The sequence below is a fragment of the Heloderma suspectum genome, chromosome 14 (genome assembly GCF_057233095.1).
Source record: "Heloderma suspectum isolate Gila_16-S chromosome 14, 16-S_ref, whole genome shotgun sequence".
NCBI lineage: Eukaryota > Metazoa > Chordata > Lepidosauria > Squamata > Helodermatidae > Heloderma > Heloderma suspectum.
Genome location: NC_139471.1, coordinates 23,112,613 through 23,127,564, shown reverse-complemented (window position 1 = coordinate 23,127,564; position 14,952 = coordinate 23,112,613). Strand labels below are relative to the sequence as shown.

Below are 14,952 nucleotides of genomic sequence, written 5' to 3'. Positions count from 1 at the left end.
GGTAGTCCCGGCTTCAGCTCCCCGCAGCTCCAGTTAGAAAGCCACTTTGGTAGCCGGCCCAGAAGAAGGGAGCTCCGTCTGAGACCCGCTGCCCATCCAAGCCGACTGGGCTGGAGGGGTGGACGACCCACCACTCTGCAGGTCCTTCTGCTAGCTCTGTTGGTGGGGGCCCTCAAAAGCCACGAGGGAGAAGAGGCTTGCCTCCCCCCGGAAGCATGGCGCCTTTCACTGTTGCGCAGAAGGCGGAACGCCAGCCGGAGATGCCCGTCTGGAAGCTGCGGAATGTCCTGTTCCGTACAGGCCTTAAAAGAAAAAAGCCCACGCACCGGCCCGGGAACTCTTTGCACCGGGCCCCCTGGGCGCACCTTCACCATCCGCTTGTGCACCCCTCTCGCCCTTCCAGGGGAGAGGCCACCTCAAGCTGTCCGCTTAGAAACACACCGCTCAGCACAGGGCCTGTGCACAAAGCCAGCAGCTCAGAGGACAGTCTGTGGGGCACTAGGCCCCATCTTTGCCTGCTAGCTAGCGGGCGTTTGCAGACAGTGCCCTGGTTTGCAGAGGCAAGGCTCCCGCCCACTCCACACCATCCGCCAACCCTGCTGTTTGCTGCTCTTTTTGCCACCAACAAATGCATGGAAGATTGACCTTGAAAAATAGAACCTCCAGGTTCAGGAGCAGTTTACCTCTGAAGCGCACAGGCCTCGGGTTGAGCACCATGGCAAGCAGATTGACAGACAGGACCAGCCCTCCCCAACCTGGAGCCCCCCCCCCATGTTTTGGACTTCACCTCCCGGTGTGGTGTGGTGTCGTGTGGTGCAATGGTTAGAGTGTTGGATTGGAACTCGGCAGACACGAGTTTTAGTCCCCACTCAGCCTTGAAGCTCACTGAGTGACTTTGGGCTAGTCCTTGACTCTCAGCCCAACCTAACTCGCAGGGCTGTTGTGAGGATGAAACGCAGGTGAAGAGAACCATGTGAGCCACATTGGCTTCCTTGCAAGAGGAAAAAAAACGGTGGGATATAAATGGAATAATAAAATTAAAAATAAAGGAACTCCCATCAAACTCACCTAGCAGTTGTAGGGTGCTGGGAGTTGTAGACCAAAACACAGGGGTGCAGTCCAATCCAGCAGAGGTCTTATGATGGGTGGTCTTACAGGGACCCTTCCCAGCACTACATCCCGGCTCCTCCTTAAGCATCCCTCTGTGTGCACCTGCCAACTGCTCATGACCGCCAAAGGGCCCCTTCGGGCCCAAGCTCAGAAACAGGCCCAGCACCGCCACCCCCACAGCTGCTTCTGTGGGTGGCCCAGGCCTCGCTGCCCTCCGCAAGCCTCGACAGGTGGGCGGTGCATTGCTTTCCCCTGCCTGATTAAGAGAGGCATGGGCTGTTTCCACCCCACCAGACCCTACGGAGAAGGGGCCAGTGTTCCCCGATGAAGAGCTGTTCTTAAGCCGCCGTGGCTGTCCCTGCCCCGGGTCGAGAGCCACAGTGCAGCTCTACCTGGAACTGTTCATTTCCCTGCCTTCTGTGACACTGCTGGCATTCTCTTGCTGGCATTCAACTGCGCATTAGCACAAGCTGCCCGCTCCCTGGGTGTTGCCGTAACAAGAGCCGAGTGGTGGATGAGCTCGATGGGGGAGAAAACGCCACTTGGCCGCTGCTGAGGCCGCTGCCGCCACCGCCGCCACTGTCCTCTCATGCCTGAACCATTTTTCCCCTTCCGTTAAAGCTCAGGGTGTGTAGTTCGTGTCTGCCACCAGACGCCCTCGGCCCAGCTCCTGTGTTTTTAGCCTCGTTCTCCACACCCGGCCACCCTCACTGCCTCTCCAGCGTGGGATGCCGCTCCCCAGTCACAGGGAAGAGTCGCCACTCCCCTTCAGGTCCTTGATTCTTCCCTTGGTTCAGTCTTCCCTGCCTTCTGCTTCTCTTAAAGTCTGTTCAGTTAGAAGAGTCTCTAAAATTAATTCCGAACTGGGGCGCACACAGCTTGCCGTGGCTTCCCTCTCCTTTGGTCAGTTTTCCCTATTCCCAGTGCACGCCTGCACTGCTGCATCACTGCAAAGAGGCTGCCTCAACAGGGCTGCGTCGAGATCCTTTTGCATGATCTAACCATGTGCACAGTTTCATCCAGCTTGCTGCTCCTTCTTTTTTTGCAGTGTTTTATCCACACACACATACCTGAAATGCAGCAGGAACCGGAGGGGAAGACAGCTAAACAAGGGTGCTAAAGGAGCTAAAACAAGGAGCTAAAACGAGGGTGGAGAATCTCAAGCCCAGGGGTCAAATCCAGCCCGGGACCCCAAACTGGCCCTCCAGGGTTCCCCCCCCCCGGTCCCCCCCCCTTTCCCCCAACCACCAATCATTTGATGGTTTCCCAGCCTTTGTGCAGTTTTTCCACCATCCGAAAAGGTTGAAACGCCTCTCCAAAGGCTGAGTTACTGGCAATAACAGCTCTACACCACAGTAGGCTGGTATTTTCAGCCCTGCTCCTGTTGCCTTTGGCCCTGCCCACCACCATAAGGTGGCCCCAGAGAACTCCTTGAAAATCGAATTTGACGCTTGGGTTGAAAAAGGTTCAACGCCCCTGAGCTAAAAGCTGCAGTAAACTGCCTGAACAGAATTCTGTGCCAAAATAGGAAATATTTTTCTAAACAATTAAAATAGGAGAATTTATAAATGTGCCATTCCCACCTAAGAAACCAGTCCAAATCATTTGGGACCCACAAATCCAGCAGATGAAATTGACCCTAAAAATGCTTCCCAGCTTCATTATCTCCTTTCTCTGCTGTTGTCTCTCTCCCTCTATTCCTAAATTGTTTCCTGGTCCAGGGTGTGACAAAACTGTTGGAACTGCCTTTGGGGTCTGATATAAACTGCCCAGGTGGCTTTTGCATCATTGCATCACAGCCCCAGACCAATCTACAAAGCTTTTTGCTTATGCATAGCTGCCCTGACAAGCTAATTGTCATCCATCTGGGCAGCCGTAGAACAGCAGCGTATCTAGCGCATTTGAATCAATCCCATGGTAGGTCCTACCGCCTCAGTTCAAAGCAGGGGTGGGCAGCTTTGGAGGGTCCAGGGAGACCACATGAAACTGCCACCACGGAATTGCCACCAAAGGCCTGGAAGAGCATGATTTGCCGTTCAAACGAGGCTCAGCAGAAACACTGCTTTTTTGCCGCTGCCACGCCACTGAAATTTGGCAGCAATTTAGAAGGTAGCAGGGGCCACAAAACAAGCTGGGGGGCAAGGGTGGCATGTTTCCCACCCCTGTTTTAAAGGATGGGACGACCCAGCCCACCCTGAAAATGTGAGTTTCTGAGGCTGCGGTCCTGCGTGCACTAAGCCTCACTGAACTGGGACTTGCTTCTGGGCCAGTATGCATGAATTGCACTGCAACTGGATGTTACAAGACACGCAGAGCTGCGCGGTGTCACTCTCCTCTCCCCAGTAACATCCAGCTCAACACACCGTTTCCATGCCACTTACGTGAGTTAGTCTCCACGACCCTCATGCGCTGCAGGATCACCCCCACACACACCCATAGAACATCCCATAAATACATGTGCAAAAGCAGAATGCTCCCCCATGGGCGCCTCCTTCGTGCGACTGGCTGGCCCCCCATGCCCACATGCTTCCCCAGCTTCTGCTTTCAGCGTCGGTCTCAGCCACAACATGCACAGCCTCCCCGCTAACGGCATTCTCCATGCGGCTTGTCATGCCTCGGCCGGTGGGCGGTATTTGCTCCCGGAGCAGCTCAGAGGAGAAGGCTGGATGGAGAGGAAAGGGCTCCAAGGGGCCGACCCAGGAGGATGGGGTGCTGACCCGAGGGCGATGCAGGGCGGGGCGAGCTGCAGGGGGCGGGCAACACTGGCACTGACGGCCGCCTCTGCCCTGTGCTTGCCCCCTTGCAGCAGTATCAGCAGGACGTGGTGGTGCTGCAGGATAAGCTGCGCATCTCCAGCAAGAAGCTGGAGGAATATGAGGCCCGGTTCAAGTGCCAGGAGGAGACCACCCAGAAACTGATGCTGGAATATCAGGCGAGGCTTGAGGAGAGCGAGGAGCGGCTGCGCCGGCAGCAGGAGGACAAGGAGATCCAGATGAAAGGCATCATCAGCAGGTGGGAGACTGTGCCTAGAATGCTGCATCTCAAACTTTGGTTTACAGCCACCAGCGCCACCCCAAGTTTCTAGTCCTTAAGCCTAGAAAGAAGGCAGATGTATTGTGCAAGCTTCCTCTTGCTTTCACAATGAATTGACAGATGTGCATCACAGTGATTCAGACTCTGGCTCAGACTCTGATCTCGCCCCTCCCACCTCCAGTATTCTGCCTGCTTTCGTTTATTTTTACAAAGCACCACAGGAATGTTGGATTCAGCCTTCCTGCAACCTGGTGTCCTCTAGGTGTCTTGGGATGCAGCTTCCAGCATTTCCGAGCCAGTGTGGCCATGCTGGATGGGGAACAATGGGAGTTGGAGTCCAATACATCTCGAGTGCCAGGTTGTGGAAGGCTAGGTTAATCAATCTGGGTTAATCAATTAATCAGCCGGGCAGATTGGTGCAGGATCAAGCCTTTCTTCAGAGGTGCTTTAAACGTCAAAGCCAGCACTTCGAACTCTCCTTGGAAACAAACTTGACGCGCAGCTGCAGCTCCGCCACACCTCCTCTTCCCCCCCTCACTGTTGCAAAACATGTGGAATGGAATACAGGATCCATCCTCCACTCGCAGAAGGTGCCTCTGCTGGATTTGGGGGGATCCCCCCTCCCCCAGACACCACAGCTCACCCCGTTCAGCAGTATCTCTTGGCTGTCTGTGTAGCGTTTTCAGGGGTCTGTAGGAAAGTAGGGGCAGGGAAGACCACTTCCGTCAGTGCAGTTGATCCAGCTTAAATGTGGATGAAACCCATGGTGTAATGCGATGGCGTGGGTTTTTCTTGCCCCACAAGTGGCCATCACTGAACCTGACTTGTGGTAGGGAAGCCCTTGGACAAGACAGTGACTTAGTTCCATTTGATACAGATCTGATTGGCCTATTTCAAAAAGGATAATCACAGAGCTGGAAAGAGTGGAGAGAGGGGCAATCAAGGGGCAATCAAAATGATCAGGGAGTTGGAGCACACTCTGTACTGCTAAAGACCAAAGTGTTTGGGGCTTTCTAGATTAGCAATGAGATGACTAGAATCATAGAATAGTAGGGTTGGAAGGGACCTATAAGACCATCGAGTCCAGCCCCCTTCTCAATGCAGGAATCCAAGTTAAAGCATCCCTGACAGGCAGCTGTCCAGCCTTGGCTTGAATGCCTCCAGGGTGGGAGAGCCCAGCACCTCCCTGGGTAATTGGTTCCATTGTCGTATTGCTCTAACAGTCAGGAAGTTTTTCCTGATGTTCAGCCAGAATCTGGCTTCCTGAAACTTGAGCCCTTTCTTCCATGTCCTGCACTCTGGGATGATCCAGAAGAGATCCTGGCCTTCCTCTCTGGGACAACCTTTCAAGGACTTGAAGAGCACTACCATATCTCCCCTCAGTCTTCTCTTCTCCAGGCTAAACAGGCCCAGTTTAGCCTTGGACTAAGAGGAATGGGAATGAAACAACTAAGAGGGATGGGAAGACATGACAGAGCAACGGTCCCCAACCTGGTGCCCTCCACATTGATTGGACTACAAATCCCATCTTCCCCAGCCAGTAGATCAACACAGCTAGAGGGGACTAGGTTTATAAAATTGTGCATGACCTGGGGAAGGCAGATGGAGAGATTTTCTCCCTCTCTCATAATGCCAGAATCCCCTGAAGCTGATTGGTGGGAGATTCAGGACAGATCAAAGGAGGGAGAAAGGAAGAGTTAAACTATGGAATTCGCTACCACAAGGTGGTACCAACTTTTATGGCTTTAAAGGGTGATTAGACAAATTCTTGGAGGAGAAGGCTTCCGAGGGCTACTAATCATCATGGCTGTATAATGTTTATTTGAAATATTTATATCTTGCTCCTCAGCCAAAACGTCTCCCAGAGTGGCTTATAGCTAGTAAAGTGAGACAGCCCCTGTCCTCAGGCTTCCAGTCTAAGAAGATGGGGAGAGGGGAGGGAAAGAAAGAGGATTATCGCCTGTCTCAGAGGCAGGGTGCCACTGAATACCAGTTATTTGGGGAGCTACCAAGGAGCTATTGCCTTCATGCCCTGGCTTGTGGGCATCTGATTGGACTCCTATCAAAATAGGATCCTGGACTAGATACAGCTTTGGACTTCCTAGACACAACCAAGGAGGGGGGCGGTGAGGAAGAGATTGTGGGGAGGATTTCTGCTTCCCTTCGTAACATGGACTTCTCTTAGGAGGCAGCCTGGGCTGGCGTTGCCTCCAAGGTATTACTGTCACAGACCTGTTTCGAATCCCCACCGATGCCCCGTTCTAGCACTTTCTCCTAGTATTGATTATTTGCCAACCTCGCCTTGAGTGCTTCTTCCAGGCCTGTAGCCAGAAGTTTCACTAGAGGGAGGGGGCCCATTGTGAATCAACTTGAAACCGCAAAAATAAAATAATAAAAACCTTCACCTGAAAACTGTCACTTGTTTCCCACTGACAGGCTGATGTCAGTGGAGGAGGAGCTGAAGAAAGACCATGCGGAAATGCAGGCCGCTGTGGACTCCAAGCAGAAGATCATAGACGCACAGGTGGGTTGCCAGCTCCTTAGATTTGTCCCTGCCATTTAGCAGCAGAAATTTAGCCAGCGAAGCTCCTCCGGCTGGCCAGGCCACGAAGGCGGGACAAACAGGTCCAGCCCAAAGGCTGCAGTCTGCTCTGCAGAGGGGTAGGTGAACGGTCAGGGAGAGAGAATGCTATCCGAGCAGCTCCAGGGATTTGCTTAGCTTCTAATTTCAACGCCATGGCACTCCTCCGCAGCTCTGCGTCATTAGCGGGCAATCAGAGAAGCTGCTGGCCTAGGCAAAGACACCGCTTGGCTGGTTTGTTAATTAGTCTCTGGGCACTATTCAATATCGAAAGAATCAGACAAGTCACTGGGAGATCTCAATCAGCTCATTGCAAAGTGATTGGCCGAGGGGAGAAAGGTTTCAGCCGCACGCTGCACAGATGGGGGACAGGGAAGTGGCAGGGCGAGTCCGTCTCAGAGGACAGCTGGGCCGGAGGCGGCCGCACCCTGTGCAGTTCCCTGAACATGAGCTTCATGCTGCACAGCTCTCTTAGAATGGAGGAGAGCCGGGGGGGCGGGATTCTAAGCGGTGGATTTTTAGGGCTGTCAAATCAATGCAAGGAATCGGAGTTGATTTCTTGTCACTCTGATAAGTGGTTCGGAAGGCAGGCCAGGGTGGGGACCCTCAGGCCCAGGTCCAACCAGTCTGGCCCCCCGGGGCTCCCCAAGGGTCAATGCCCCCTTTCCCCCAACTACCAATCGTTTGGTGGTTTCCTGGCATTTGTACTGTTTCCCACCCATTCTAAAAGGCTGAAATACTTCTCCTAAGGCTGAGTTGCTGGCTGTCAGAGCTTGAAGCTAAAATAGACTGGCATTTTTTGTATTTTTGGCCCATCCCACTTTGCCTCCAACCCCACCCCACCCTGGAATGTGGCCCCCGAGACTTCCTCCAAAATGGAATTCGGCCCTCAGCTGAGAGAGGTTCCCCACCCATGATATAGGCAGCCCCCTGTGCTGAGTGGGATCAGTGGTCCATGCAGTCCTCCCGGCTTCCCTCCAGGGTCAATGAGGGAAGCCTGCGAGCCCAGGGCTGAGCATCTGTTTCCCACCTCTCAGGCAAAGAAGTAAACAACCTCTGAACGTGGGAGTTCTAGACTTAGTTCTCATAGGGATGTCCATTGCTATGAAAACCGGCCCTTTGGGGGCTCAACAGACTCCACACCCGACTTGGTTTGCATTTGCAGGCCAAACTGCAGAGCTTTTCCCAAAGTCCAGGAACTTTTTGTTTTTTTAAAAAAAATTACATAAATAGAAATGTGCACAAATTGCGGAGGCGCAATTTGCGTAATCTATACATATTTCAGCTGCACATTGCATAATTCACGCAAATTTCAGCTGCAAGTTGTATAATCCATGCAAATTTTGGCTGCAAATTGCATAATTTGCACAAATTGCACTTGCAGTTTGCACGAATTACAGCCAACATTTGCATAAGCCATGCAAATTGCACTTCCAATTTGTGCACATTTCTATTTACGTAAATAAAAAAAACAGGAAAGTCACAAGCTCAGTCTATGCAGACTGAGTTGGGCCAGCTCGTGGAGAAATGAGCCAAAGTCTAGAGGCAGAGCTTATGAAAGCTCAGTGAGCACACACACACCCCGACAGATTCATCTGACATCCCTAAGGAATCCCAGCTGACAGCCATTGATACACCTCTGTGTTGAATTTCTCCAGGACAGATGTTTCGGTCAACTTAAAATGTGTATATTATCTGGAAACGTATCCTAAACTCAGTGGGGCTAGAGGGACCAGCCACCTAGGGGCATTGCCAGGCCTGGGTTCATGGGGTCTGGCCTCCATCTGTTTACCGAGAGCCCTGAGTGTCCATGGATGCCAATGGAAGATTTCATTTGAAGCGTCACTGCATGGGTTGGGGGCAATTTTCCTACAGGACAGAAAGTGGAATGGGAGTGGGGAGAGAAAAGTAGGGGTGGGAGAGTGAGAGATTGCAAATTAATTGTAACTGAAGAGGAATTACTGATTTGGGATGATCTGGGGTGGGGCGCAAATCAAGGAGTTTCTTTTATCTGAAATGATTTGCATGAGAAGTGAATTGGCTGGCTTTGCCATCTGTGGAATTTAAATAAATCCTCGTCATTCTTTCTAAATTTACATATATAGACACATGCACCTTTTAGCCAGGTTTGTGTCCCAGGCCTGGGCCCCGACACTCTCAAGTGCACAGCATTTGACTCCGTGGCCAATGGCCCTTGAAACTCTGGCAAGGGCCCATAGCTCAGTGGGGGGCCGTGTGGTCTGGATGGGCACAGGCTCAGATGGCGCTGATAGAGAATTGGACCAGGAGGAGAAGGCCTTGCGGTGGCTGTTAAGTCACAGTGGCTGCCTGGAACCTTCGGGTTCAGAGGCAGTCTACTTTTCATAGTGCTTGCTGGGGACAGCAGCAGGAGAGGGCTTCTCCTGTGGCGCCTGGCGTGCGGAGGCCTCTGGCTGGCCGCTGTGCTGAGGCAAATGGACCTTGCGGCTCGATCCCACAGGGCTGCTCTGCCCCTCTGTTCAGGTTCAGTCCCAGCCAGGTTCATTTAGGATGGGTGCAGAACCTCTTTCAGCCTGGGGACGAGCACATCCCTGTAGTGGGTGAGGCCAAAGGCAGAAGGGCAGGGTCAGTATTGCCCAAATGCCGACGCTCTCGGGGCCAGGAACGCAGCCTTAGGAAGGGGCCTTTCAACCGCTTAGAATGGGGGGGAAACTGCCCCAAAGTCTGGAAGCTGGGAGGAAAGGGGGTGGAGCCAGAGGAGGGGGTGTGGCCAGCCCCAGAAGGTCAAATTGGGTTCCCCGATGGGCCAGATTTCACCCCCAGGCCTGAGGTTCAGCAGCCCTGATTTGGTACAATCAGTATTGGGCTCAGGGGGGACCGGGGGTCAGGCTCGGCAGGACACAGCTTCTTCCCACACGCCCCTTTCCTTCCTCTCTGCAGGAGAAGCGCATTGCCTCCCTGGACGCAGCCAATGCCAGGCTCATGAGCGCCCTCACGCAGCTGAAAGAGAGGTACAGCACGCAGACCCGTAACGGGATCTCCCCCACAAACCCAACTAAATTGCAGATTACAGAGAACGGCGAATTCCGAAACAGCAGCAATTGTTAACCCGCTGGGAGTGGCTGCTGCAAGAGAGAGAGAAAGAGAGAGAGAGAGAGAGAGAGAGAGAGAGAGGAAGGAAGGAAGGAGAGCCTGGCCAGAGAGCGAGCACACAGCAGCGGCAGGAGGGGTGAGCCACGTTGCTGGGATGCTTGGTGCTCCACCCGGCCCTCCCCGACTCGGGGGGGGGGAGATCACCCACTGTGCTCTCCACCAAAGATGGCACACGTGACCGGAAACACTGGCGCCCCGTGTGTTCGAGGGACGGGGAGACCGAGGAAATCAACCGTGTGGAGTGGAGAGTTGCCACTGGGGGTGAAAGTGTTTAAACAGCAACAAGAGAGAGAAAGTTACCCTTTTCCTACTCCAGCTCTCCCAAGGACGCATGACGGAAGCCAGCAGGGCCTTGTTGTTTCAAGAAGCCCCGGAGGGGGAGGAGGGATGGGCTAACGGGACTTCCGCAAAAGGTTGCAGAACCGCCACCCCAGCACTCAGCGGCTGGCACAGATGTGTCATGCGGGAGCCCTGTTTCTGTGCTGCGCTGCTGCGCTGCGTTCTCTCTGGCTTGGTTCCACCACCTGCCGATTTCATCAAGCCGTCCACGTTGGTATCTCTGCTTTGGCGTTTGCCCTGCTTTCAACAGGTGTTCCCTAAGAGGGCACAGACTGCGATGGGTACAGGGGAGCCCGCCCTTCTCCTCCCACCTCCAGGGGCACCCCATTCCTCGCAATGGACACGCTCCCTCTGTAAAACTGAACAGGGCACCACATGCATGCAGGAGTCCCACGCATGCATCAGAGTGTGCCCGTGGCTCTGGGCCTCTGAAGGAAAGGGTGCAGTCATCATAGTGGGGTAGAAAGGACAGGTTGGATGTTTTCTGCAGTGGTCCAACAGGAGGGCCCATAGCTCGGTGGCAGAGGCCCTGCTGTGCCTGCAGAAAGGCCCAGGATCCATCCCCGGCATTTCCACTTAAAAGGAGCAGGTAGCAGATGACGACAGAGACCCCTCTCTGCCTAAGGCCCCAAAGCGCTTCTGCCGGTCAGAGCAGGCGCTGGGGTGTTAGGTGGACCAGTGGTTTGGCCCAGATTTAGGCAGTTTCTTAGGCTCACGAGAATAGCCAAGCTAGTTAGTGTTGGGGCTTCCCCTGCCACGTGGTGGGGAGGGATCCTACCCCGAGCCATATCCTGATCCCTCCCACAAAACACACCATCTCATTCGCCAGCATTCGCTCACCGGGCTGGATACCCCCATCCCTCCTGCTGGCTGAACAGCCATATGTCCTCTTGCAGCCAGAGAAATGGCCGCCCCTCTCCCCTGGGCGACAGCAGGCGCGGGCGCCTTATTGAAAGGGAAGGAGGGGGTGGGGGGTGGAATCAAGGGTAGGGCCACCCTTTTGTCCTGAGCGACAGCAGGCATCGTAGGCCTGCACGATAGAGACAGTAGCAGCATCACGATTAATGCCAGCCTTGAGCACATGAGAGACAGCGGTGCTGGCCCAGGCCTCCTGGTAAGGTGGTGCTTAACCCCACCAGGTGGGTTTTGTTCGTTTGCCTTTTGGCCCAATATCAGGAGGCATCCAATTCTGGATCAGGCTAAAGAACAGGAAGTGGCTGGGCGGTGACCTTTTGCCAGCGGAAATGATAAGAGGCGGGGTGAATGGTTGTGGCACGAGTAACAAAGTTCCCACTCCTCATTCCGCTAATACAGCGAACGTCCGTGGGGAGTTATGGGGCAGCCCCCAGCTTTGCAGGCAGAAGGTTCAGGATCGATTCCCCGGTACTGCCAGTTTAATAGGGCCAGGTAGCAGGTGATGGTGACAGACTGACCGTTCTCTGCCTGGGAAAGCACAGCCAGTCAGAGCGGTCAGTGCTGGGCTCAGTGGGGACATCGCCTGGCCTGCGCCTGATGCTGTGAAGTGCCTGAGAGGGCAGCCCTGCAGAGATCTGTGAGGCCATGGGAAGCGGTTTCCTGCGCCACTGGTTGTATGACTGAGGCCTAAACTAGAAACGCATGAACCATACAGGTACTCAAACACACAGAGTCCCAAAGGAATGCAGGGCCTAGTGCAATAGAATGTAGATAAACGCTGACATTATAAATTCCCCGGTCTGTTCTCTGGACAAGAAGGGAATCCCAGCATAGTCCCCATCTCGTTCATGACGCCAACAATAATCTTCTGTAGAGATTCGCCAACTAAGGCTGCTTCCCTTTGCCCATGCTGCAAGCTGTCTCATCTATTATCATCCAGCATCAAGTGACCTGCGCCCCAGATCAGTCCTGATGCAGGGAGCACTTCAAATTATCCACATCCCCCCGCCCCCCCAATGTGCAAGCACACACACACAAACACTTCTCCCATACAGTTTAGCTTTCTGGTGGTTTGATAGCAGAAAAGGTTGTGTTGTGGGAATTGATACACTCTACGGTCTTGCAAAAGAGAGAAGGAGGAGGAGGACGAGAGAGCGCGAAATCGTCCCCCACGGAAGCATGAAGATCGGTAACTCCTATCTCTTTTCTTTCACAGTATGCGATAGGAATAAAAACAGTCAAAAACCAAAAGCAGTCCACTGTCTGGAAAACTATCCTCTTTTAATTGGGAGTGGGTGCTGCGTGGGAAGTTAACCACCTCGAAGGCCGCAAAGGGGACTAACCGGCGAGGACGGCGGCCTCCGAAAACTCTCTCCCCTGGTCATAATTGCTGGGCAGCCGTAACCTGGGATTAGCCATTCCTAACTGATCCCCCACCCCCCAGCGACAGGGTGAGCAGCGTGAAAGGTGCTGAGCTACTAACCTCCAGCCAGCTTGTGGGCTGATTGTGTGTCTTTGTGAAAAAGCAAAAACAAAAAACCCTGTCCCTGGTGATTTCCCCACGGTCGTGTCAGTCTGCCATCACAAGACCAGGGGTGTTTAAAGTGTAGGAGAGCCGTCCGTTCCGCCCCTTGAGAGGATGCGGCTGGTCCACATAGCTGCGTCCTGGCGCACAGAGACAAATGGAAAGAACCAGGACGTCTTTGCCTTCTCCGTGGCTCCGAAACAGATTCTTTTTTTTAAGCTGCCTGGCGCCTAGCACAGACCAGCAGCACCTCGTAGACCAGCGCAATCCCTTCCCCCTAAAAGGTGGACCATCCCGCGAGCGGACATTTCTTTTACCCGAGGAGATGCGGTTTCAGATTTTATTTTAAAACAAAGAACCTGAAGCTCCACATTATGTGCCACCATCCCACACGGGACGGGATGTGTTGGAGCCCTCAGACAATCGTAGTACTTTGCTGTACCCAAATCTCTCCATGGGGCAAAGGAACTGGTGGCGTATTAATTGCATCACTGAATCTGAACATTAAGAGTTCCCTTTGCTAATACAGGCCTTCCCCACACACACGCACACAAAACAGACCCCAAGGTCATCTGTAGGATGGAGTAAGTACACAGTGCCAAGGAAGAATGTGTCAGATTAATCGACCTGGCCGAGTTCGCACTGCAGAACGCGTTCCAGTCCCGCTTGGTGCCACGAGGTATCCAGCATAGGATTTTTAACACACAGGACACAGGCTCTTGCCGGATTCCCTCCGCCAGCACCTCCTGCAAAGGGCCTTACAGACGGCAGCTGATATTTCATAAACACGCCGGATATGTGCCCCCGGCTGCTGCTAAGACATGCCGGGGAAGGGGGGGGTTCTCGGAGGAATGTCCCTGCAGGCGCTTGGGAGGCAGTGTGCTTCTGCTCCTGTGGTCTGCGGCTGTTGGTCTAGGCTTGGTGGGTTCATTTGTGGTGGGTGAGCTGCTGTTGCTGAGTGGCCCCGGTGCCCAGCCCTTCCATTCGCCACTGGCGCATGGAAATCACGCCACCCCCGTGGCCATAAATTCAGTCGGTGCCAGCATAACAGAGCCAGGGTGGCCAGAGCGCTCTATTGGGATCTTCCCGTGCCGCAATACTTCGCTTTGCTGGGGGATGTTGGTCTTTTGCCAAGTTCAGCTTAACAGATTCCATTGCCTGCGGCCAACTGGTGTGGACCCTCCGGAGATGTCGTTTCCACCCGTTTACAGCCCCTCCAGATCCAAAGCCTAAGGAGCCCCCTTAGCAAACAGATCCGTGTTCTGCCCAACCTCTTAGGGCTTTAAAAGTCTGGCAGGCGTGTCTTGATTCTTTTTTTTCCCTCCGCCTCGTTTTGTTATTTTCGAAGCTGAATTGCAGGCTCACGTGGATGGGCACAGCTGCCCAGCCGTCGGTCAGATTTCGGCTCTCCGCATGGTTTCATGCCAGCCTTGCAGAAGAAGAGCCACTGAACCCGCCCCTTTCATGCAACCCTTCCTTGCCCCATTCTGAGCTTTCTGCCGTAAGAACTTGTTATATAACACCAACAATCCATAAGACTTTTAAAATGCTACTACTAATAATAATATACAGATCTTTATGAATAAAACTCGTACAGGTTCTCTTTTGTAAAACAAACAAAAATGTTCTCGAGTTTGTGACTGTAATGTGCCGTTTGCCACCTAACAACTGTACAGAGTGATTTCGGGTGCAACGATACAGCTGTTTTGGCTGAGAGTTTCGATATAATGTTACTGCTATGTGGTGTTGAGGGGGAAATGGGCTCAGAGCTGCCAAAATCCAAGGTTCAACAGGGCTATTTCAGGGCTGGTTTGAGCCCTGTTCTGGGTTTTGTTGTCAGTGGATGACTTTGGAATCCAACAAATCCTGAGCAGAGTCAGGGCACTTGTGGGGGGAGGCGCTTGTTTCCATACAGCCTTTGATTCTAGATTACAAGAGAGCTATTTAACGGCCAGGCCAGGCAGGCTAAGCAGGGTCAGTGAAAGGTTTGAAGAGGTGCCAACGACATCTGTGCATGGAACAAAAAGTGCACAAGCCATACCCATGTTCCCTTCGTCAATGTACGTATTGTTGGTGTGTACAGTGGGATGCCGAAAAGCACATCATGTACAAAAATTCCACTGTGATCCAGCAAGAAAGCGTGAGTAGTGCTTGCTGGATCAGGCCCCATGGGTGGAAATCAGATGCACACTTGAGTGTGGGCGCTCCCTGTCTGCAGCACACTGCTTTCATTTGCGCATTGCCTTCCCTACTCTCACACCACTAGCCATGCGCAAATGCCACTTTAAAGCTTGACCGGATCTGGATCAGGCCAGTT

General features: G+C 53.3%; 1 protein-coding gene across 6 annotated transcripts in view; it reads left to right on the top strand.

The window, feature by feature from the left end:
* The window catches only part of DAB2IP (DAB2 interacting protein), a 259,030-nt gene extending 244,787 nt beyond the window's left edge, over positions 1-14,243 (top strand). For 5 of the 6 annotated variants that reach the window (XM_084821269.1, XM_084821271.1, XM_084821267.1 and 2 more), the window contains 3 exons: positions 3,917-4,122; positions 6,580-6,667; positions 9,644-14,243. In XM_084821269.1, the coding sequence (XP_084677395.1) occupies positions 3,917-4,122; positions 6,580-6,667; positions 9,644-9,811 (462 nt within the window). In that variant the 3' untranslated portion in view covers positions 9,812-14,243. The remainder of the gene's footprint in view (positions 1-3,916; positions 4,123-6,579; positions 6,668-9,643) is intronic. The other variant, XM_084821272.1, reaches the window with a different exon arrangement.
* Positions 14,244-14,952: the final 709 nt, after the last annotated feature.